This window comes from Ahaetulla prasina, chromosome 1 (genome assembly GCF_028640845.1).
Source record: "Ahaetulla prasina isolate Xishuangbanna chromosome 1, ASM2864084v1, whole genome shotgun sequence".
In the NCBI taxonomy this organism is placed as follows: domain Eukaryota; kingdom Metazoa; phylum Chordata; class Lepidosauria; order Squamata; family Colubridae; genus Ahaetulla; species Ahaetulla prasina.
The window spans coordinates 318,130,413-318,145,445 of record NC_080539.1 but is presented as its reverse complement, the minus strand read 5'-3'; the positions used below and the strand labels follow the sequence as shown (position 1 = coordinate 318,145,445).

General features: G+C 42.6%; 1 protein-coding gene across 1 annotated transcript; it reads left to right on the top strand.

Annotated features, from left to right (window-relative positions):
- The first annotated feature begins 454 nt into the window (after positions 1–454).
- Positions 455–6,470, top strand: NKX2-8 (NK2 homeobox 8). Its single transcript, XM_058162385.1, has 2 exons — positions 455–618; positions 4,276–6,470. The coding sequence occupies exons 1-2, from the start codon at positions 455–457 to the stop codon at positions 4,907–4,909; spliced, it is 798 nt and encodes a 265-aa protein (XP_058018368.1). The 3' UTR covers positions 4,910–6,470.
- Positions 6,471–15,033: the final 8,563 nt, after the last annotated feature.

Below are 15,033 nucleotides of genomic sequence, written 5' to 3'. Positions count from 1 at the left end.
CCCAAGATGTTATTCAGAGCGAACAATCCCCATTATCTGTCCCCACTTTGGCCTAATCAGACAGAATCCGTAATACTGAAGGCCGCTTCCTGCTGGCTTTGGGGAGGGGTCTCTTTCTCTCTCTCTCCGTTTGGGAGGGTGAGGGTGAATCTCAGGAGGAGAGGACAGAGAAGTGGATGGTGGGTGCGGGGAGGGGGAGGGGGAGGGGAAGGGGGAGGTTGCCTTGCCTCCCATTAGAGCTTTTAGCACTTGACTAATTCAGGTACTTAGCAGCTCATAGACAGGGACGGTTGAAAGCAACCAGTGTTTACGGTGGGGAAGACTGTTGATATAAACAGGCGCCCCCGAGGTAAGCGACACTAATCTCCTGCCCGAGGGGAAGCCGGAATGAGCGTCTCTCCGAGCCTGGCCGGGGTCCAGTAGACTCTGCCCTGCCAGCCAGCCCGACACGACCATGGCCACCTTAGCCAGGGGCAGCTTCACCGTGCGGAGCCTCTTGGATTTACCTGAGCCAGAAGGTGGCGGCGGCAGCAACCAGGGTCAGGAACCGGCAGAAAGCTACGCCGCCTCTCCCTTCCGAGCGTGGATGGAAACCGAAAGAAGCCACTACCTCTGTGAGTGCGGGGATGGGGGAGGGGGGGGGAATGGAAACAAGCAAGGAAGGTAGGGAGGCAGGCAGGCAGGCAGGCAGGCAGGCAGGAAGGAAGGAAGGAAGGAAGGAAAGTGAAACTGAACGGTAGAGCCTAAGCCAAGGTATCTGGAGGGCTCGAAGTTGAGGGAGGAGGTGAATAACGCAGAGAAACTCGTCCTGACTGAAGAAGGGTGTTTATAGCAAGGAAAAAAGCGACTTCTTTGAAATGTATAGACATCTGGAATGAGAAAGAAGAAACTAGATCAAGATTATATAAAATCTGTGAGAAGAAGTAAACCTACTACAGATAGTGTATATACAAGGTGTTTCCCTCCTTTTTTTGTTCGAACACAGACAACACACACACACACACACACACACAAACACTGCAGGCAGAAGGAAACAGGCACAAAGATTAGAAAGCAATTTAAATGTTGACATTTTATACAGGAAAAGTATTCTGAATACGTTTTTTTTTTATGGCGAGCTATTAAGAATGTGAAATTGAAGTCTGGTTTTGCCTGCTTTGACAGAGTCCAGAATGATGTACAAACCTCGCATTAGCCAAGTTAATAGAGTCAAACATTAAATATTCCCTTACCTACAGGTACACAATGATAAAGGCCTTGTTTACCGTTCGTTGACTGACACTATTAAATTATCCATCTCTCTACCAGGATCCTGGCTTATTAAATAACCACAGATTTTGAAAAAAAAAGGTTTTATTTTATTACCTCTTTTTTCTAATCATATTCTTCCAATTCTTCTATTTTATGGGGAATGGGAGTGGGAGAGAACAAATACATGGTCAAAAAAGCCTTTCGTATTATTAGAGGATAAGCCATTGAAAAGAAACCCATCATCATCATCAACCCTATTGAATCCAGCATAATTTTTTTTACTGTGAATAGATTATGTTTGTATTTGTGAAAAGCCATTAGATCCGTGGATGCAGCTCTCTCCCTTCTGTAAATTCTCTCCACACAGTTCAATTTTTCTTTTTAAATTGCAAAATATATTTCAGATATTTTTTTAAAGAAAGTAATCATTATACCATGCCCAATATGTTAGCCTTATTTTACCCCCACTTTCTTTATGACATTTCGCTAAAATGCCCCACAATGTTTGAAAGTTATTCAAGTTATTTCTGTTAGTAAAAGCGATCAGGAGTTGTGATGAAATAAATTAATAAAAATAACTTAATTCCTGTTGGTAAAAAGTGGCAGCTAACCCTCTGCTTCCAAAGGTAGTTAAGTCCCTTGTAAGTTTCCCACCGAACTCAACCAACTTCTTGACTGGACAATTCTTTCTTAGGGACCTGCTTAAGGAACGGATCTCCCTCTCTTTCTAGCCCAGCTGGAGCGCAACTTCGCGTTACTTCAGTCCCATTTTTTTAAAAAAAATAAGATACTGCTATGGATGCCACGAGAGTTTCTAAAATGATCGACATAAAAGTTAGAACTTGAGTAAAAGTGGAGTTAGCTTTACTGACATGGGGGGGGGGGTTCTATCCAAGAAAACCGAATCGGCTTCTTTTGCTTATCAATCTAGAATTTATGGCGGGGGGGGGAATTCGCTTTCAACGTAGTTGGAAGAAGCTCTTGGCGCGGGTGCGGCTGTTGCTCCAGAGGCGTTCTGCTTTTAGGGCCAGGCTTTTCTGGTCCTGTCTTGAGTCAACCGTGGCGTTCAAGAACAGACCAAGCAAGAATTTGTGGAGAGTTGAGGATCGCCCCCATATTCATTTTATCTTTCACTTTAACCCCCGCAATTCAGTAGGAGCATCCAGGCAGGCAGGAAGGACCGCTCGCTGAATCGTAATCTATTTTACCTTCTTAGAATCTAGCAGCCCATCCTTTCGAAAAGACGAGGCATCTATACATACCGACACGGTATATATGAGGGCCGCCTCTTCTTCCCTCTGGACAGTTGTTTTCTCTTTTTCCATACAATATCTTTGATTCCTTTGCAGCTAAGCTGGAAGGGGAGGGGTTGCAGTTGCTAGTAATGGGGATGGGGGACGCTATGCTTCTCTTCTGTATCTAGAGGTAAAGAAAAACCCCTTGGTTCCTATCACACGCGGGGCATCTCCTAACCCAAGCGGCACACCCTTCTGGGGTTGGTGCATGTTCCTGGAGAACATTACTACCCTCCCCCGTACTTTGACATATCTCCCCATTATTCTCTTTCTTATCGGCAACTTCTTTCCCTGCTATTGCTCAGTTTACGACGCATGTCTTCAACTTCGTCTATGAAATAAACCCATTGGACATTCAACAGGATTTAGTTTTGCGCATACAGGTGTAGGAAGCCGTTGTGAAGGTATTGTAAGGCTCTTCGCTGTTTTAGTTTAGAAAATCGACAGAAACTGAAATAACTATGCCGCCTTCTTTTCCCTGGGACATCAGTTATATAGGAATACAATAGTTTCTTTACATGGTAGCTATATCTACTTCTGTATACGCACGTATATTTTATATTTTCACACAGCTGTTGACTAAGAAGATAATAAGGAACAACACTGGATAAAGAGAGCGTGTGTCTTTGGGCCAGTCACTCTCTCTCCGCCCTCTCATCTCACAGGGATGGGGTTTTGGGGAAAGAGATATTTATAAAGCTAATAAAGGTGAGATTTTTTTTTTAAAAAATACGCTACTGCAATCTTCTGCATTTTTATTTAGACTTAAATTCCGCGGAATGAAAACGTAAGCGTAGTGCGTAGTGTCTTCCACTTTCTCCCAAGGCCCAGCCGCTCGAAAAGGTTTCGGCTTTTGTCCCAAATTACCTGACTTTAGTGTAGGGTGTTAATAATCCCCAACAACGCGGAAAGACAACAAGCACGAAGGCACATTTTAATTGGTCTGAAATTTGAATAAGAAAGAAAAAAAGAAACTAGGAAAAAGGTAGGTGAAGATGAAAGATAAAAGGTGGGGGGGGAGAGAAACTCTATTAACCACTCAAAAAAAGTAATGAATTTGAGAAACTTGTTTTCTCTTATGGGTTAATTCAAATGTTTCTCAGGGTACAAACGCTATCTTGTAAATGCTGTCGATCTTTTTCACTCTCCGTTCTCCCCCCTCCCCTCCCCTCCCCTCTGCTTGCTGTCACCTTCAAAAGTGGAAGCCATTTATTAAAGGTTTCCGTTTCTGATCTTAGGCTCTGGCTTCACACATCGCTGTAAAACCATAATGTGTGTGGGTTGTATTGTTTTACCATGTTGGGAACACTCTTCCCTTCCTTTCCTTTCCTTCCCCTTTCCTTCCCCTCCCTTTCCTTCCTTTCTCTTCCTTCTCTCCCCTCCCCTCCCCTCCCCTTCCCTTCCCTTCCCTCCCTCCCCTTCCTTTCTCTTCCTTCTCTCCCCTCCCCTCCCCTTCCCTTCCCTCCCTTCCCCTTCCCTCCCTCCCTCCCTTTCCTTTCTCTTCCCTTCCCTCCCTCCCTCCCCTCGTTTCCCTTTCCCTCCTTCCCATTCCCTTCCTTTCTGTTCCTTCTCCTTCCCTTCCTTTCTCTTCCTTCTCTCCCCTCCCCTTCCTTTCTTTTCCTTCCCCTTCCCTCCCTCCCCTTCCTTTCTCTTCCCTTCCCCTTCCTTTCTCTTTCCTTCCCCTTCTTTTCTCTTCCCTTCCTTTCTCTTCCCTCCCCTCCCTCCCCTCCCCTTTTCTTCCCTTCCCTCTTTTCCCCTTCCCACCCTTTCCTTTCTCTTCCCTTCCCGCGATTTCCAAAAGCAAACTAAGGCGAACAGCCCGGTCTGTCCCGCTCTCTCCCGCAGCATCGGACGACAGCGGCGCCGAGAGCCGGCCGCGCCCGGCCGCCGCCTCGACCCGGCAGGCAGCGCGGGAGGAAGACGAGGCGAAGCTGAAGAAGAAGCGGCGGGTGCTCTTCTCCAAGGCTCAGACGCTGGCTCTCGAGCGACGCTTCCGGCAGCAGCGCTACCTGTCGGCGCCGGAGCGGGAGCAGCTGGCGCACTTGCTCCGCCTGACGCCCACCCAGGTCAAGATCTGGTTCCAGAACCACCGCTACAAGATGAAGCGCGCCAAGGGCGGCGAGCGGGGCGGCGCGGGGAGCGGCCCGCCTCTCATGCGACGGGTGGTGGTGCCGGTGCTGGTGCGGGACGGCAAGGCCTGTCAAAGCTGCACCGCCGCCCCCGCCTCGCGAAGCCCCGCCGGGCCCCAAGCAGCGTTCAACCTGCCCGGCTACTCGGCATTTCCGCAAACCTCCTCCCTGGGCCTTTTCCCCGCCTACCAGCACTTAGCGCCGCCTTCCTTAGTATCCTGGAACTGGGGCTGAGGAAGATCCTGACGGCTGGTGGGCTGGCGGCCCATCTGCCTCCCTGGACAACTGGATTCGGCTCCCTTGAGGAAGATGCACCCTGGCCTTCGCCTGGCCCGATGGGGGCTTCTGCTTGGCGCTCTGGGGACTTTGACTCCCAATAGAACTAGTTTAGAGTAAACGTTTGGCGGATTGCAGGCCTTTCAAAACAATATATATATATTATATAAAAGAAAAGATCCATTGCAATTTTCTTGGGAAGGGTCTCCAGCTGTGTTTTACCTTACATGGAAGTCATGGCCAAGTATGTGGTTAACATACTTGTGGATAAAAAGGAAAATAAGACGGTCATTTCAATAGGGTGGCCAATCCTGCGGGCTCCAGCTATATGTAGAGCCTTCTTGCAAAAAGTGAGGCCCTCTTTGAAAATGTACAGAACAGAGACAAAAAGGTTGCAATTCTATGCTTGCCCAGGAGTAAGTCTTGTCGCTGGGTAGGGCTCCTTGGCAGTTACTTCCAAGAAGGCTTGTGGAGATTTGCATTTTGGCAAATTGCAACTTTGAGACTTTTAATCCAGGTTAATTTCAGCACACATATGCACACCTTTACTTTTCAGAAAACAGTAAAGGCTTTCAAATTCAGAAGCATATGTTTACAGGACAAATGGGAGTTTACCATCCAGGAACAATTGTCTTTGATTCCTTAATAGAATAGAAGAAAGTGAAGTTAGGGCCTAGGATTATTTGGGAATAAAGTCAAGGGAAGCCTAATTGGAAACGTCAAAAAAAACAAAAACGGTGGATGACTGCACAATACCTGCCAAACCTTCCTTTTGCCCTTTGGTTTTAAGAATCTAGGAAACCGACAAAGAACCAGTTGCATTTCAATTGAAGTGCAGCAGCTAAAGAGCAATCTATGTTGGATGTAGTTTCTTTTTTTAATAATTCTACTCATGGGGGTTGCTGGAAATTAGTGTCTCTGGGTGGTTCAGAAGCTGCCATTAGAAGGTACTTGTGTGATCAGAGTGGAAGAGAGGAGATTTAAAAACATGTATTGGGATGATTGGTTCAAACTCCTTAGAAATGCCTTGTGGCATTTTGTTTAGTACAATGAGGTCGTACATTGTCTCAGAAATGAACCTCACTGAATTTAAAGGGCTTCTTCTTTGAATAGTTATGCACTGTAACAAATGTGTTCCTCAACAAATTGTATGGATTGAAGTCCAGTTGGCAAGTACACAATAACCAGAGTTTAAATGGTAAATAAAATGCCAAATGTACAACCTCCTGTGACAAAAAAGTAAATAAATTTTAGACAAGATGGGTGGCACAAAATTGAATAAATAAATAAAATAAAGACTTGCTCTTATCCAGCTCAGTTCCTGGAAACTACATACACTCACACAGACACAGACACACCCACACACTTGGAAATCTGATGAAATTAAAAATGGTCTTCAGAAATTGAATTTAAAGAAACTCAATTTTGAGTCATTTCCATACAGCACTAGTGATTGAAAACATTCTCTCATTGGGGTGAGATGAAGCCTGTCTTTGTCAATCAAATCTCACTACTGTAATGATTTGACTGGTTTAGACACTTTAGTTTATTACTGCTACCTTTCCAAAGTCCTCTTAGGTGTGCAATTATTCAGTTGGATTACCTGGGGATTCAGAATTCTGGGAATTAATTCGATAATTTTCAGCTCTAATAAAGTTGGTGCAGATTCCAATACTTCTGTTCAGTTGGGGATAGATTAAAGTTGCTTGCAAATGTCTTATTTCAACTTTAGGGGGAAAAGGATTGAATATTGGAGGGCAGGCGTTTGGGGGAAGGATCTGCCCTTTTCTGCTTCCTTTCTGGTCCCAACAGCTTTCCCCACACGGTGATCCTGGGGACCCTCTGTGTAGCTGAACTCATATCTGCTGTGTGAGAGCAGGGCAGGTTGCCATAATTTCCATAGAATATGACTTCTTCCTTCCCATTCTCTCTCCTTGGTACTGTGGAATAATGGCCATATTAATAAATTTGATTGCTATTGGGTTTACTTTGTGGATGTATCAAACAAGATGCTGCTTAAGATGTTATTATTGAGAATGATAATAGTCTCAAAATATTCTTGTAGAATAAATCTAACAAAAGGAGTAAGTCAGCCTTAGCATTGCAAATTTCGATAAATATTGCATTAATGTAAAGCAATCTCCTGGCCCAGTCTGGCCTATGGTCCTTGGGAACCAACAGTTTGGAAAGATCTAGACAATGAGTACACAGTCAAATATATCCCATGGAAAAGACATTCTTGAAAGGGATTGTGCACCAGATGTATGAAGAATAAATAATGATGACTAATGCTTTTTCAGAAACTTAAGATCATATCATTTACTACAATCTGAAAGGTAGTTTGGTCCTGGGAATCTCCAATAATCAGAGTTCCTTAAAAAGAAATTTGAGTTTGAGATTTACTTCTGAATTCCAATAAAAGACCAGACATGTCCTTTCTTATGCCATAATAAAAGTTGCAATTTGATATTTTTTATTCCTCCACCATGATTCAACTGAAGATGGAAAATTTGAAGCATTTTATGATGTTCATTTTATGCAATTGCGATTATGAAGTTATTACTTAAATAACTTTAAAAAATCCAAGACATTAATATCCAATACTGTTTTGCTTTGAATATGCTGACCTTGGCCTTTGATAATGGTTTGAGGAGTCATACATAATGATTCTTAACAATTTAATTGGGAAATATTCAGATTCCACTGCAAATGGGGAGGACCTGAGTTTTCTTCTGTCAGATCCCCTGGTTGAGGAGACTAGTTTGAGGGCCATCTAATAGAACATACTTTTATCCTTTTTTTCTTTCTGATGCTAATGCTATACAACTACAGTAAGTCCTTGCCTTGCCACACACCCCTCAGAAATTCAAAGCTCAAGATAAGGAAAACTGTAGAAGAAGCCAAAACCTGACTGGACTCTCCTTTATAGTTACAAAGGAAAATGTGTGTGTGTATATACATGTGCTGTTCATTTTCAAGTATTTCTGAGGTGGGGAAACTGATGGTTAATGGGCTTTTCAACACTGCAGAACTAAAAGTTCCTACCATGCCTGAACATTGGGAGCTGGGACTCATAGTTTAGCAAACCCCAACACAATTCCCAGTCAGCTGATTTTGAAGCATATCACTTGAAATAGGTCTGTCTTCAACAACTCCTCTTGCTTTGGAGGTATAATTCAGATTGTTCTCCTCAATTTGGTACTTTGCAACTGTGTGGGCAATATCACTCTCAAGTTTCTCAGCTAGCAAGGAGACATTAGCTAGAAATGACAGAGGATACAGCAGGCCCCTGGGTGTTGACTCTACAATACCGATCCCTGCAGGCTTTCTTCACACTATGCCCTGTGGATTTTGCTGATATCTTTGGCTGCATGTTTTGAGTCCATCCTTGGGAAGATCTGTGATGGTTGTGTTGTTGGGCCCCATTGTGTGTCTCTGGAAGATCCTTGATGGAGAGCAGTTGGGAGAGCAGTTGGGATGGTAGACAGTCACCTGTTTTTCTTTTTAGCCTCCTTTTCCCCTTCCTTAATTTTTTTTTTCATATTATGGTCTCAGCTGCTGGCCACCTTGCTTTCCATATGGTTGGGGTTATCACAGAAGAATCTCTAAGAGAATCGCTTCTTAAACCTCCTTTTGTCTCAGAGGTTGAAAAGGACATTGTAGTGCCTGAAAAGGACCTAGACAAAATCTGCACTGTTTCAATTCAGGACTGTTTAATCAGTGCCTAGTGACAACTTTATGGGTTTCTGGGCGGCACAATGGTATCTTTTGAAAATCTTGTGGCCTTCAAGAAAACAAAGAGCTTGAATTTTATGGCCTTACAGCTTAAATTAGAACCATACCAGTGGGCTGAGGAGATTATCAAATTTGTATCATAAAGCGCACGCACACACAAACACACACACACACATTGCTCCAACATATGATTTCAAGGATGTGTATGTCTGTGTGATACAGAGCGATGTGATTTTCAAAAAGAGAGGGGAAGATAGACTAGGAGCTCAATCTGATAAGCAGAATAGCCAGCTTGGTCATAGCCCGGGGGTGTTCCCCCCTCCCTCGTCAGATCAGTTTCTTCAGTAAGCAACCTGAACCCTGTGAAAGAAAAGAAATGATTTCGCATTCTGCATAAAATAATGTCCCCTAATTGAAGAAAAAAATACTGATTTCTATGTGAAGGAAAGAAGGGAGACTTTCTTATACCATGAGGAAAAATCAAAGGTGCTTCAATTTTGATTTAATACAATGTATGAATGACGCCTTTGTGGATGTTGTGGCTTCATATGTTATATGTGAACAAGGCTAATGTGACTTAGTGAATAATTCATAGTTACAATGAAACATAGCTTAACATGATGCATGAACCTAAAGCGTAAATACAGATTGTATGTAGCAGGTGGGCTTCCCTGGTGGCTCCCCATACTGTGTTCTGGCCCCCAGATACTATTTCTTTGTATAGAAGATACTGGAAGGAAGTCTTTCCCCCCCCTCATCCAGCTTGGATGGCCCTTATAACAGAATGCTTCTGTTTCTCTGGGTGGGTGAGTGGGTGGGGGAGAAGATGCCCTGGTGGTGTATGAGGTTGGTATGGCAAGCATTTGCTTAGATCTACAATTCTAAAGGGTAGGCATTCCCAGCTCTAAAGAGGGAGACGTTTCCCTTAGCTCTTTAGCATTCCCATCTGAGACACACAATGGTCAAATCTTACACTAGGAAACTGGCAGCAGTGATAAAGAGGAACAAAACCGCTAGTAACAAAGGCAGCTGAGAGGAAAGTGAGTCCTTGCTGAAGGAAGGTTTCTTCTTCAAGGATCCTCCCAAAATTAAAAGATGTTGCAGTGCAAAGGGACTGTGCTGCTGTGGAAAGAAACCAAAATACAGTAGAACCTCTGGTCACGACTACAATTCATTCCATAACTTTGGTTGCAAACCGATTTGGTTTGCAAACCGATTTTAGAAATGTGGTGCTTATAAAAAGAATTGGCGTGGAAGGGGAAATAAATCGCGAAAAAACAAAAATTTGTGAATTTTTTGGTCCTGATTTGGTTGTGGTGGTTAGATGCGTGGTTTTTCTTCACATGGCATTGGAGTTCCCAGATATTGAATCTGCTGCATGGATTCTTAGGCCACCAAAGGTAAGTGTCAGAAAGGGCTCTTCAAATTAAGACCGCTCTCTCCCTCCATGAGAAGTTTTTGCATGTCAACCCTAATTTTTTCTAAAAAATGATTTCTCTGCAGTTTGAAGGATTCTCAGAGAAGCCAATTGACTTTATAAAAGCCTGCTATTAAAAACCGCCACAATATAATTCTATCCATCCACATGCTGTAATGTATTTCAACATAGCAAACACAAGGCAGTGGATTGAAAGAAAGGGAAACCCTGACTCTTTATTAGCTTTCCTTAAGAGATTACAAATCCCATCATGCTTAGCCAGCACAGTGAACAACCATGTTGGCTGTATATGATAGGAATTATAAAGAAAGAACCAGATTAGGGAAGACCATTTAACATGGAATGTGTGTGGTGGCAGTTGCGATGCTATTTTAAAAAATGTATGCAGTTCACCTTTCTGGACACAGCCAAAGGGAGAATCTAACACTGAAATCCATGGAATCCTGCCATACAGGAAGTGAAATTATCCCTGGAAGAGCAGTTCCGCACAAGTATGATTTCTTTACTGCCTTTTTAAGTGGAAGAGAAGATATTCAACTAAATGTATGCACTAATCCCGCCAAAAAGCTTTCCGTGAGAAGTGAGGAGTAATCATCCTGTGGCAGCTGATCATTCATGTGCACAACAATCACATTGTTGTGCACATGAATGTGCACAATAATGTTCCACTAATGCAATAATATCTGTATATAAATATCTATGTAAACTACTTTAAAAAGAGACTAGTCAAGACAGCAGAATTCTATCAACCATTGAATTTAAAGTGATATTACATTTGAAGGAATCTTAGCCAGGCCACAATTCAGCCAAAATACTGAAATAAATGTGATGCTAAATTTGTAAAAGGAGAATTTTTTGGCTCAAATCTAGAAGAATTTGTGCTCCCTTTCCTGTGTGTTTTAGTATTGCTCCCATTTCTTTTAAGGATGCACAAATTAGGTAACTATGGTGGATATAGAAAATCTACACACCCCTGTTAAAAGGCCAGGTTTTTGAGATGTAAAACAATCAGACCAAGATAAATCACTTCCGAATTTTTTATCTTTAATATAACTTATAAGCTGTACAATTCAATTGAACAACAAACTTTTTTTTTATTATTTGCATTTATATCCCGCCCTTCTCCGAAGACTCAGGGCGGCTTACACTATGTTAGCAATAGTCTTCATCCTATTTGTATATTTGTATACAAAGTCAACTTATTGCCCCCAACAATCTGGGTCCTTATTTTACCTACCTTATAAAGGATGGAAGGCTGAGTCAACCTTGGGCCTGGTGGGACTAGAACCTGCAGTAATTGCAGGCAGCTGTGTTAATAACAGACTGTCTTACCAGTCTGAGCCACAGAGGCCCAACTGAAATCTTTAGGGGGGAAATAATAAAAAACCCTATGTAACTGCATAAAGATGCACACCCTTAAACTAGTGTTTTGCTGAAGCACCTTTTGACTTTATGACAGCTTTCAGTCATTTGGAATAGGAGTTTATCAGGACAGAACATCTTGCCTTGAGAATCTTTGCCTACTATTCCTTGCAAAAGTGCTCCAAATCTGTCAGATTGCAAGGGCATCTGTTGTGCACAACCATCTTCTGGTCGCGCCACAGATTTTCAATTGGATTCAGATCCGGGCTTTGCCTGGGCCATTCCAAAACTTTGACCTTCTTCTGCTGAAGCCATTCTTTTGTTGATTTGGAGGTCTGCTTTGGGTCCTGGTTGTGTTGAAAGGTAAAATCCCTCTTCATTTTCAGCATTTTAGCAGAGGCCTGAATGCAGGTTTTGTGCCAAAATTGACTGATATTTAGAATCGTTCATAATTCCCTCCATCTTGGCTAAAGCTCCATTCAGCTGAAGAAAAGCAGTCCCATAGGATAATAAGGGCCGGTGAATGGCGCAGGCTGGTAAGGCCTGTTATTAAGAACAGCCTGTTATTAAGAACACAAAGCCTGCAATTACTGCAGGTTCGAGCCCGGCCCAAGGTTGACTCAGCCTTCCATCCTTTATAAGGTAGGTAAAATGAGGACCCAGATTGTTGGGGGGGCAATAAGTTGACTTTGTAAAAAATATACAAATAGAATGAGACTATTGCCTTATACACTGTAAGCCGCCCTGAGTCTTCGGAGAAGGGCGGGGTATAAATGTAAAAATAAAAATAAAAAAATAATGCTGCCACCTGCTTCACTGAGGGTACTGGGTCATTTTGGTGATGCACAATCTTGTTTTTGCACCAAATGTAATTTGTGTCAGTTTTGTGTCTGGGAAAAGCTTCTGCCTTAGTGTATTCTTGGGTTTAAATGTGCATGTATGGTTTTTTTGGTTGAAAATCCTCCTGCGCTTTTGAGATATTCCTGCAACATATCGAATGACATACAATGTTGTGTCATTTGTTGTTCTCTTCTTTATTGTGGAGTTCCTGCTGGGTCTTTTTCTGGATTTGATGAAGGCCCACTTGGGATAGTCAAGGAAAAAACATCCAGACACAAACTGAGCAATAGGATATATACAATACAATGCGGTGAGACATGTGCAGATCAGGGGTGAAAAGCTCTGAAGTCTGCTACTGGTTCGCTTTACTACCGGTTCGCTTCGTGCACAATGCGGGTGTGGGCCAAACACGTACCTCGCATGCATGTAACTGCAGGTGCTACCACGCAGCGCTAAAAAGGAGGATTAAGAAGCTTTTTCTGAGTCTTCAAAGGTAAGTAGAACAGCGAGGGGGGGGAAACAGCTGTGCCGCACAATTTAAATTCACTAAAAAGCAGGATTTCCTGCTTTCTAGCAAATATAAATTGCACAGTACAGCTGATCGTTGGAAATACCGGTTTGCCCGAACTGGTAGCATTTTTTACTACTGGTTTGCCCAAATCGGTAGCATTTATTACTACTGGTTCGGGCAAACCGATCCAAACCGGTAGCACATTTCACCCCTGGTTCAGATTTGTACATAGGAGAAATAAAACAACCATTTCACAAATGCATGGCATAACATAGGAGAACAAACCCATCAGGACAAAATTCAGCAGTCCATCTGCATTTGGAAAACAAAGGTCACTCTTTTGAAGACAGCAAAGTCCACATTCTGGACAGAGAGGACACCGGTTTGAAAGAGAAGTCAAAAAACTAAGTTAAACGTGAACAATCCTCTCTCAATAGACCCCATCTATCTCCTGTTTACAACACAGTCTTTTAAGCAATTCCAAGAAAATTCTACACCCACTTGCACTTTCATTCAGGTGACCCTGAAGGCACAGATAAACCCCCAAGTGGTTTCAACAATTCTCAGAGAGAGTGCTAATAACCAGATGACTGCAAGGAATATAAATCATTCCATTCCCCCTCCCCTGCCACCATTCAGTCAGAACTGAAGAATCTTCTCTGATGAGAAGCAAAATGTCTTCAAGGAAAAATCAAAGAAAACCCAGCTGTCTTTTGTAAAAGCACCTTTGTGGCAACCATGATCTGGATGACTGAAAATCTTCATAGAAGCTTACATGTTTTATTAAAGGTGGAAAAATTCTGAAGGGATTTATCTTAGTCTGATTTTTTTACACCTCAAAAACCTTTCTATATCTGCTGTAAGTCTGAACATCCTTAAAAGTATTATTGTTATTGTGTCCCAAAGGTGTTCCCCCCACCACCACCAAGAAGCAACTGGACTTCCTGGTTTTTCTTTAAAGACATTTCACTTCTCATCCAAGAAGCTTCTGTAGCTCTGGCTGAATGGTGGGGGATGGAAGGATTTCTATTCCTTGCAGGCAGCTGGTCATTTGCATTCAAAGAGACCATGTATATCAAAATTGAACAGCCCACTCTCAACAGAGGGGGGTGGTGTATAACATCATCTATTTCCAGTCTACAACACAGTCCTTTCAACAGTTCCAAGAAGGCTCCACACCCATTTGCACTATTCAGGTGACCCTTTCACTATTCAGGTGAACACAAATGACCAGCTGTCTGAAAGGAGTATAAATCCTTCCATTCCCCAGTTAGAGCTGAAGAAGCTTCTTGGATGAGAAGTGAAACATCTTCAAAAGAAAACCAGGAAGAACAGTTGCCTCTTGGAAAAAAAAGAAGCACCTTTAGGACAACCATGACCCGGATGATTGCCCATAGAATTTTCATGCAGATGGATAAAATACCAAGAGTTCAAAATGTTCCTAAATATATTTTTTTCTTAATACAATTAAAACCTCTGCAAAAATATTTTCAGTTATATTATAACCACCAGTCTACAAAAGGGAATGCCAGAGTGCTAGTGCTGTGGAGGCACATTCATTTTCTTCCGCCTTTTCCTTGTAGGAAGCATAAGGCCATTAGCTTCTCTTAACCACTGTGCTCACCCATCTTTTCTTCTGAAGATGTTGCATCAAATTGGCAGGCACTTCTATTTTGCCCATGATTAAATGATAACTTTCTATTGTACTTTTCAAAGCCCTATTTTATATGGTCATTTACAAAGTGAAAAGCAGTCTGATTTCAGGAGCGCTTGATAGACGTTTATGATGCTGTCATCATTTCTTCAGAAAATCATGCACCTGCAGCTGGAGTCAGCTACCTGTCATCTATGGAAGAATTGCCCATCCTTCAAAGCATTTAAATATTGTCTTCACTGTCGGCAATAACAACAGCAGGAGGGAGGCTTCGGTAGGTTAACCACATGCTGATTGAGCCTTGTTGCTTCAAGAGGTGGAATGATTTGTAATACTTAGTGATAAAAGAAAAGGTAGCTACTTTGTTAGTGCTACTTTAATAGGTTTTTCTTTGCCTTTTTTCCCTTAGAACTTATCATTTATGACAGAAGAATAGCTGGCTGAGACATGAGTATCGGATCAAACCATCTTTGTAGAAAACCGCAGCAGAAGCAGTAATGCTCTCTGTGTAAGGCCGGGAGAGTATGGAAAATAGCAAGGGA

Excerpts from the sequence above, each read along its gene's own strand:
- NKX2-8 (XM_058162385.1), top strand. The coding sequence starts at position 455 with ATGGCCACCTTAGCCAGGGGCAGCTTCACCGTGCGGAGCCTCTTGGAT. Across the intron at positions 619-4,275 it reads AGAAGCCACTACCTCTGTGA|CCCTTTTCTTCCCTTCCCTC; the intron begins GTGCGGGGATGG and ends CTCCCTCCCCTC.